The sequence below is a fragment of the Gracilinanus agilis genome, chromosome 5 (genome assembly GCF_016433145.1).
Source record: "Gracilinanus agilis isolate LMUSP501 chromosome 5, AgileGrace, whole genome shotgun sequence".
NCBI classification, from domain to species: Eukaryota; Metazoa; Chordata; class Mammalia; order Didelphimorphia; family Didelphidae; genus Gracilinanus; species Gracilinanus agilis.
The window spans coordinates 132,128,264-132,138,308 of NC_058134.1; the positions used below are offsets into that span (position 1 = coordinate 132,128,264).

General features: G+C 36.6%; 1 protein-coding gene across 1 annotated transcript; it reads left to right on the forward strand.

Annotated features, from left to right (window-relative positions):
• Nucleotides 1–7,908: 7,908 nt before the first annotated feature.
• On the forward strand, nucleotides 7,909–8,280 carry LOC123249955 (DNA-directed RNA polymerase II subunit RPB11-a-like). The gene has a single exon (XM_044679030.1). The coding sequence runs from the start codon at nucleotides 7,909–7,911 to the stop codon at nucleotides 8,278–8,280; it is 372 nt and encodes a 123-aa protein (XP_044534965.1).
• Nucleotides 8,281–10,045: the final 1,765 nt, after the last annotated feature.

Consider the following 10,045-nt stretch of genomic DNA (forward strand, 5'->3'; position numbering starts at 1 on the left):
TGGAAAGATCCACATGAACTGATGTGGAGTGAAATAAACAGAACCAAGAGGAATTTCTTATAGACAGTGAGGGCTACCAGATGTTTTTGTTTGTAGATGATGATTGCAGAGATTCTTGCATGAGACTGATCATTACTCAAAAAAGTTCGGCCTACCTATTTTATAAGAAAAACCAAGTGGATGAAAAAGAGCCATTATTCATTCTATGATGTGTAGTTGTCTAGAAAGCCCATAGAGCTGGTTTATATATCTTGGACAACACAGATGGAAAGTATTCTGGGTCCCAAATTGAATAAAAGGAGGAAAGGGGATAGATTATCATTGGGAAAATGCACAATGCTTTTAATAACACCAAATTTCTTCCTTAAAACAAAGGCCAACTTTTCTCTAGTGAGGGTGAATTATAAAATGCTATAGATAAGAAAATTAAAATTGCATTGAAATTTTTGACTATCCAAAGGGAATTGGATAGGTTCATGATTGCCATGAATAAGCTGCTACATATTGTCAAAAAATAATCAAGTAGAAGGGTCTTGAAAGATATCACAAGGGATGCATTTGTTAGGAAAATGAGAAGCTCTTATAATGTGTTTAAAAAAAAAAGGCCAGGGCCAACTGAGTGCCTGCATGCTCCATTACCTGGATAGTTATGTGTCATACTGGATAGAGAGCAGGGGCTAAACTCAGAAAGTCTCATCTTCTTGAGTTCAAATTTATCTTAGACACTTGTTAGCTGTGTAATCCTTGGCAAGTTGTTTATTTAATTCTCTTTGACTCAGTTTCCTTATTTGTAAAATGAGCTGAATAAGGAAATGGCAAATCATTCCAGTATTTTTTCCCAGGAATACCCCAAATGGGGTCACAAAGAGTTGGATACAACTGAAATAATTAAACAACAACAGAAATGCTTTATTAGGATACATATAATAGCAAGAGCTTTAGAGCCCCATGGAAGAATTTCAAAAGTTCATGAACAATAATTACGCAAGATGAGAAGTCATGAGTGGAGTATATTATAAAACTTTGGAGGGAACACTAACATCGCTAAGTTCATAGATTCATCAAATTATGAAAGTATCAAAGCTAATTATTTTTCTTGGTGTTTTTTCCTTGAAATGATTTTGCTGTTGCAAGATGAAAGCTTGATAAAGACAAGGAATGAGTCATTGAAGAGCTAAGGCTGCAGGCTTTAGCACAGAAGTAAACAAGTAAGCAACGATGAGAATCAGGCAGGTAAAATCCCAGGAATGTCAGTAAGATGGCCAAATAGATTGTTGTCTTTTTAGCAGTCGTAGAAAAAAAGAAAGGAAAAAAGTGAACACTTAAAAGTCTCTTGATCAAGTTAGGTCTCATATCCTTCCCCAAACCAGAGACCTTTGGATGAGCCTCATACCACCATTTTAATTTGCCTCTAATCATTGCCCAGCTAAAGACATTCAAATATTGCTTTAGTCCACTGACTCAATCTGACCTCTCCCCACCGAGGCCATCTACAATAATCTTAGATCTCATTAACAATCTTTCTAAGTAGTTTTGTTTACTTGGCCCTCTAAGTCTGATCAAGCATAGACAACTCCTATAGGAAGAAGAATTCATGCTTAATCCATGCTTCTTGACTTTTCTTTTGCTTATGACATTATTATTCATTCTCTACCGCCATCATTAGGGCTACCTTCCTCTTAGATACTCTCTCTTTGTTGAGTTTTTATGATAGAATGTTCCCTTCCAACATAATTTTCCTTTTTCAGTCTCCTTTTTACCACAGACACCGCAAATTCAACATACCTACAATAGAACATTACCTTTCTGGTTAAGTCCATCTCTTTCCCTAACTTCTCTTTTTCTGCCAAAAGCACCACCATTTTCTCAGCCCAAGTTCATAGCCTCATTGTCATTCTTGATTCTGCTTTTTCCCAGAATGGTAACTTCCATTTGGTACTTCAATCAGTTGCCAAATCATATGCTGTATCTACCTCCACAATATCTCTTGAATCAATCCCTTTATCTCCACTGACATGACTGCCACTCTAGTTAAGGTCTTTATCATGCCTCGCTTATAGCATCGCAGTTCCTTCCTGATTTGTCTCTCTGCTTCCAGTCTTTCCATTCTCTAATCCATCCTCCACAAGGATGCCAAGTCCATACTTCTAAAGCACTAGATCTGTTTGACCTTGTCACTACCTGTTCAAAAAACTTGACTCACTCCCTAGAATAAAATACAAACTCCTGTAGCATTTAAAGTGTTTAGAGTCTAATTTTCCAACCTCTACTTCCATTATGAATGTATATTATTCCCTTCTTACCCTCTATATTTCAACCAAACTGGCTTACTTGTTCACATTCCTTTTCCTGCCTCCAAGACTTTTTTGCTATCTCTCATTCCTGGAATGCTCTTCCTTCTCACCTATGTTTTTTAAATCCCTGATTTTCTCAAAGCACCATTCACATGCCTCTGCTTACAAGAAATCTTTCCTGATTCCACCTTCTCTGAAAGCTAGTATTAGCCTAACAAAATTATGTTGAGTATATGCATCTATGTATGTGTATGTATTAGTTTTGGAGATATATACACATTATATTCATCCTAGAGATATACAAATTTTATTTTAGTTAACGATCATCTATTTTCTCTCTTCTCTTCTATACTTCCCGTGAGAGAGAATAAAAACAAAACCCTTGTAGCAAGTATGCATGATCAAGGAAAACAATTCTTGCATTAGCCTTATTCAAAAATGTCTATGTCTTATTCTGCTACCTGTGTCTCAAGGGTTGTAGCCTCAAGAGATGGGAAGCATGCTATATCTTCAGTCCTCTGGAATCATTGTGAGTCATTGCATTCATCAAAGCTCTTAAATCTTTCCAAAATAATTTGTCCTAACAAACAGTTAATAAAATTACAGCAAGCAATGATTAACAATGATTCCAGAGGACTGAAGATGTAACATACTCCCTACCTCTTGAAAGAAAGGAGGGTGGAGTTAGGTGGCTCAATGGATTGAGAGTCAGGCCTAGAGACAGGAGGTCCTGAGTTCAAATCTGGTCTCAGACACTTCCTAGCAGTGTGTGCCCAAGTCCGGGCAAGTCACTTATCTCCCATTGCCTAGACCTTACTGCTCTTCTGGCTTAGAACCAATACACTGTATTGATTCTGCAACAGAAGGTAAGGGTATAAAAAAAGAAAGGTGATTGACTCAGAGGTGAGGATATTTATTCTTCCGCTTTGCCATTACATGAACATAGGATGAATATAATGATTGATGAATGTTAATAAAATCTTTATACCCAAAGGAAAGAACATGTAACATCACCATTAGAAAGAGTCCTACAGCTCAGTTGATTGAGAGCCGACCCTAAAGGTTGGAGGTTTTAGGTTCAAATCTGACCTCCAACACTTCCTGACTGTATGACCCTAGGCAAGTCACTTAACCTTCATTGCCTAGCCCTTACCACTCTTCTTCCTTGGAACCAATACACAGTATTGATTCTAAGATGGAAGGTAAGAGTTTTACAAAAAGGAAAAGAAAGAGTTCTATAATGTGTGCCATAATTTATATTGAGATCCTTACATTATTTTCAGAAAATGAAAATATCTGAAATAAAATTATTTTTAAAAATATTCCCAATATTTTTTACTTTTAAATGTTCAATTTACAAGCAAATACAGTTTATTCATGGTGTCTTTCCCCCATTCAACATCAGATTGATAATATATTGCTTTCAATACAAGTATATACCATCAAAAAGAGTTATAGTAGGGAGAAGAGAAAACATGGATTTTTCATGTAGAAAGATTTTTCAACTAGACTTCAATAAATATTCAAAGAGTTAAGCGTGGTTGAACTTGCTCTAGCTTCCAGTGTCTTTTCCCCTTCCAAAAAAATATCATCTTGTTTGTTTATATGTATGTATTCGTCTCCCCTGAAAGAAAAATGTAAATTCCTTGAAGATAAGGGACTGTTGGTCCCTTGTGTCTTCATATTCCCAATGCCTAGCATAATGCTTGGCACATCATAAACTCTTAATAAAGGTTTGTTAACTGATTGATTGCTAAAGGAAGTGCAAGCACACCAAAGATATTGAGTAATTGAAATATAATTTCAGAGAAAAGCTCTCTAGTTTGAAAAGGAATGATGCTGAAGCCTGGAACCTTGAGGTGGCCCCCAGAATTCCTTTCACATCTGTTAAATTGCAATTCTTTTCGCATCTTCCCACTACTATAAGTTTTGGACAAGATTATTAGCATATTGTCTCCTAATTGATTTTATACCAAATTATAGCAGACTTTCCTGTTCCCACATGAGTAAATTCCCTGCCTCTCCATTTATTGCTGGGACTTTTTTCACATTAGATATCCTTTTCTCCTCATATTCTTTTTATTTCCCCCAGGTTCTCTTAATCCAGCAAATTTAATGAACATTTTCCCTGGGTTTAAAAGTATTGTGTAAGAGTAGTCTTCAAATGAGTCGACAATCTCAAGGAATTCAATTAAGGGTTAGAGAACAAAAGAAATTTAAAAATAAAACTATTGCATATACATGAAATTATAAAGTGAATGAGCAGAACCAAGAGAACATTATATACAGCAATAAATATTGTTTGAAGAATAACTTGTGGAAATATACCTTCACAGAAAGAACTGATAAATAGAAACAAGCAAGACACAATTTTTTTTTAAACCTTTGTACTTTCGGTGTATTGTCTCATAGGTAGAGGAGTGGTAAGGGTGGGCAATGGGGTCAAGTGACCTGCCCAGGGTCACACAGCTGGGAAGTGGCTGAGGCCAAAGACACAATTTTATATATACATATATCTTTTTTTCTCATTTGATGAGTTCTCTAATATGGGGAGGGAAAGGGGGAAGGAGAAAGAGGCTGATACCTTGGAATTTTAATGTAGCAAACAAACAAATGAATAAATTTAAAAGTTAACAAAAATAAATTGTACTAGATGATTCAACTTAACCATGCCTTTGCACCTGAAAAGCTCACGTTTTCTGTTCTCTCTGCTATTATGTATTCTTACTGTCCTTACCATCTGTCCTAGAATTGATACTAAGTATTGGTTCCAAGGCAGAAGAGTGGTAAGGGCTGCACAATTGGAATCAAGTGACTTGCCCAGGGTCACACAGCTAGGAAGTGTCTGAGCCAGATTTGAAGCCAGGACCTCCTATCTCCAGCTCTGGCTCTTTAGCCACTGAGCCATCCTAGCTACTTCCCTGCAATACAATTTTAATATTTGTGTGACTAGGCAGTTTACTTAGTCTTTCTTAGTCTCCTTTCCCTTAACTGCAAAATTGGAGATGGTAGAATTATAGACTAGTTGATCTCAATAGTTCTAGATCTAATTTCTATTAGTCATGATTTAAAGCAGAGGTTCCCAAACTTTTTTGGCCTACCACCCCCTTTCCAGAAAAAATATCACTTAGCCCCCTGGAAATTAATTTTTTTTATTTTAATAGCAATTAATAGGAAAGATAAAAATACCTGTGGCCATCACTGCTTCCCTTGATCCCTGCAGCACCCACCAGGGGACAGTGGAGCACACTTTGGGAATTATTGATTTAAAGGGTTCAGAGAACTAAGTAATCACTGAATTGGAATCATTAAAAACAAAAGACCTTGTATAAGAGAGGGTTCATGAGCTTGACTTTGAAGGATGGACAAGATTTGAATAAGGGGAAAGAAAGGGAAAGGGCATTTTAGACAACAAAATTAGGAAGAATGTTAGACCTGTTAAAGGATCTGTGTTCAAATTTGAGTATAACTCATACCCTCAAGGAATTTATAATATGATTAGGACATTTATATCTTTCTGCCACTCTATGACCTTGGGAAAGTCACTTCAACTTCATTGTTCTTCAGTTTTCCTCATCTATAAAATAAGATGCTAGAAAAAATGATCCCTAAAGTCATTCCTAGCTCTAAATCTATGATTTTATAACTTAAAATTGAGTATGATTATTGTATGTTTAGGGCTCAGTGAAGGAGCGGGACTGGGTAAAATTAAGGGTTTATAGTGAGAAATAGTGAAAAATAAGGCTGAATAGGACCAGATTATAACGAGCTTTGAACAACAGAATGAGAAGTTCAAAATAAATATTATTTATATTGGAGAGTTAGTGGAGGTTTTTTTAATTGAAGTCAGTGTTTTGGAATTAGCCTTGAGACAGTGAAGGAAAAAGGGGGAGTGATTTGAGTTTAAGAGACATGATGTTTGCCTACATAAGATTGAGGATGGGTAGGAAGGTAGAAATACTGGCCAGAGAAGACTACAAAGCATCATGAAGATATGATGGATTTTGAGCAGCCTTGTCTTGGAAGAATGTATGCTAGCACAGAGAATCAGGGGACCAGGGTTTGAGCCCTGGGTCATTTACTAGCTAGGTAGTCAAGTACAAGATAATCATTTGATTTTGCTTCATCTGTGTAATGGGAATAGTAATTCTTACAATACCTACCTCCTAGGGTAATTATGAGGAAATCTGTTTATGTTTTTACACTTTACTTTAATTCTAGTCCTAATTCATTAAGCCTGGCTGAATCCCTTATTTGACCACCAAAGGTCTTCAGTGGCAGAACCAGAAAGAATAATCTCATTTAAATCTCTTAAAGGAGGAAGAGGAGCCACCTGAGAGAACTAACAAGGAATGATCAGAGGGGTAAGAGGAAATTTCACTTTTTACAGAAGCCAAAGGAAGATAATATCAAAAGAGGGAATAGTCAGTCTTATCTAATGGAGTAGAAGAAAAGATTAAAGATGATAAGAATTAAGAAAAGGCCATTTAGTGATAAGATGGTATTTTTGACTGGACAGTACAGTTTCAGGAGAATTGCAGTAGAATGATTATACAAGACAGAGGATACAAGGTAGAAAAAGACTTGAGTAATGGTGAAGCTCCAAAGGGTAACCTGGAGTTTCTGGAATTTTGACCATATAATTAAAATGAAAGTCATGAGAGAGATAGGAGAATGGTTTGAGATAGAGACCAGAATTAAAAAGTGAGGGTATAGGGCAAGACAGTGTAGTCCTGACACTAATAACGACAGAGCCTTTAGTCTTGGACAGTAACATTTTGAAGGGCTTTTTTTAGAGCAAAATTAAAATCAGAATGTACAGAGTTGGGGAGTGAATGTAATTTGGAAAAGAACAAAAATCTTAAGAGAGACCTATTTCTAACCATTCATTGGAGACTCATAGCAGAAATACTAAACCCTAAAGTAGTATAACATTTCACCCATGAAAGACAAATGGCATAATAAGGCTACATTTAAGGATACACATGAAGTGAAACCTGACCAGTACAATTCAATTCATTCCACATTTTTAGGACTCATGTGTTGCTGAATTGAGTTTTGTAAGTACCCAGAAAGCCAGAAACAATTAGCCAATTGACCCAGCAAGGAATTTAGCTCTTCTTTTCCATCTGGTTCAAGATTATTGAAGTGCATATAGTTTTTTTCTTAATATTAAGTAGTCATAAAATGTAAATATATATTTCTTTTCCTTTCAGAAATAAAGTTATTCCATATCATATTTCTTAATTTATGGGTTTGGTTATAAAAATATGTTTGACTTTATGGTTGCTTTCTTTCTTGGTGCCTCCATTAATTTCTGTAGCTTTGGTTCTATCTTTTAGTTCATTTTGCTACTGTCACTACTCTAAAAACATTTTCAAAATTATTATGTTCATATAAATATTAAAAATATCATTTGCAAAAATGCAAACATTGCCTACCTTACTCTTGTCATCCTGGGAATCATGAGAAGAAGCTCTGATCTTAGTAGACATAGACTGTCAGGATCCTAGCTTTCTAGGTTGAAGTTTCTTTTGTTCTTAAATTATTTTCATTTTGGTAAATAAATGTTTTGTAAAAATATTTTTATCGGTGACAATGGCAGCTGCACATCATGAACACACCTCTGGTCTTCCTCCTCTTCGAAGGAGAGAAGATTATTATCAACAAGAACACTAAGGTACCCAATGACTGTTCACCATCAATAAGGAGGACCACACGAGGAAACATCATCAAATCACAGACACTGAAAGACCCCCAGGTGCTGTTTGCAGACTATAACGTCCCCCACCCACTGGAACACAAGATCATCATTCATGTACAAACCACTCCAGATTTTAGCCCTCAGGAGGCTTTCACTAATGCTATCACAGATCTGAACAGCGAGTTCTTGTTGGAAGAGCGATTCTGGGTTGCTATCAAGGATAAACAAGAAGGAAGTGAGTGGTTCTTGATGTCTTCTTCATGCAGTTTCATAGGATTATGAGCACAGAAACTCTTCCTTCCCCTTTGATATCTTCCTGCTATGAAGAGTTTGATGAGGGAAACCACGTCATTGCTTTTTTCTCTTCATGGGACAACTATAATTTCCTCATAACATGTATTTCTTACCTCTTGAGTCACTGTCTTTCAGTATCTCAAGTAGAACTTTGTAGCCATCTTCAAAATTCTGCTTGCCATGAAATCTTACAGTGATAGTCTGGTCAGTGTGGGCTGGAGACTATCAGAGGGAGAGGGGTTCATTAGATAGCTTAATTATAATGAAAGAATCATCATTAAGAGATCTATGTCCAGCTGGAAGGAGGACTGCCAAAGGGCTCTATCCTATGGCTATAGATGTTGTCCTATAGACTTTGGAGGCAGTGCAGTTCACTGTATGTCAGGCAGGATCTAAAAGCTCCAGATTGCTTATCAGCAATCCAAGAGTTCTTAAAGCAGTCCAATCCCTGGCCACTCAGCCAGAACACAGCAGTTATGTGGGTTCTGAGCTCAGCCTACTAAACTCTGTCTCTCTCTCTGGGTTCACAGAACATAAAAACACAGTTCACTTTCTTTTAATTTGAGTTTAGTTAAAACTAAAACTTAGAAAAAATGTCCACTTAGGAAAAATCTGTTTGTGAGAATCATGGGCATCACAAATCCAACTGCTGGACCCTGCTTCTGGTTGCTAGAGTTTCTTCCAGATGGCTATAACCTTTGTATCTGTCAGAGCAACAAGGTAGGTAAAGGTAGGGTGGACCACTGCAGAGTTGATTAAAGTTTTGTTCATCTTTCTGCCTCAAGCCATTTGAGAATCTGTTAAAAAAGAAGGAAAGTTTACTTAAATTTTGTTGTTGTTGATGGTTACTAAGAATATAATTAAAAAACAGAAAAACATGACTTATATACCCCATTATAAAGACAAAGTTGGACCCAAATAACAAGATAAAGAGAAGACACCTCCAATCTGGTCCATAGGCATTGTCAGACTTTTTTAATGGATCACTCAGTTGTGCTAACCTTTTTTCTCTCCAAAAAGATACTATTTGTTATATGGGAAAACTCTGGGAGGAATACATGGGCTATTGCGGTGATGTAACAAATGGAAAAATCAATAAAAATTTTAAAAAAGGAAAAAATATATTTCTATCATGAACATTTTGCACTCCAAATTCTCTCCCTCCATCTCCTCTCCCTTCCTTTGGAAGGCAAGCAAGTGAAGTCTAGCCAGATCCAATTGGACTCCCAACCCATAGCCCAGCAAAACTCATTACTAGACAACCTGTCTCTTTGCATTTATTCTTGTTCCGTCCTTTTTTAGTAATATACTACTAAAGAACCTGGGATCTCATTTGGTCAAGTATTTTTCTTAGAGGGGTGGATCACTGGGCTGATAAACCATCTAAAACACTGTGAGAACAGAAAGGGACCTTTGGGACCTCTACTTGCTATTCTTTAGTCCTTTTAGAACATGTCTGACTTTTCATGAACCCATTTTGGAGTTTTATTGGCAAAAAATATTGGAGTGGTTTGTCACTTCCTTTTCCAGCTCATTTTACAGATGAGGCAAATAGGATTAAGCGCCTGGCCTAAGGTCACATAGGTAGAAAGTATCTAAGGTCAGATTTGAACCCAGAAAGATGAGCCTTCTTGACTTTAGGCCCAGTACCACCTAACTTGCCTCTAGTTTTGCATATGTACATGTGATTTGTCTCTGACTTAGACTAAAGATTCTTTGTTTCAGCTTGGGAGCTCCATTCACCTCAGTTTGG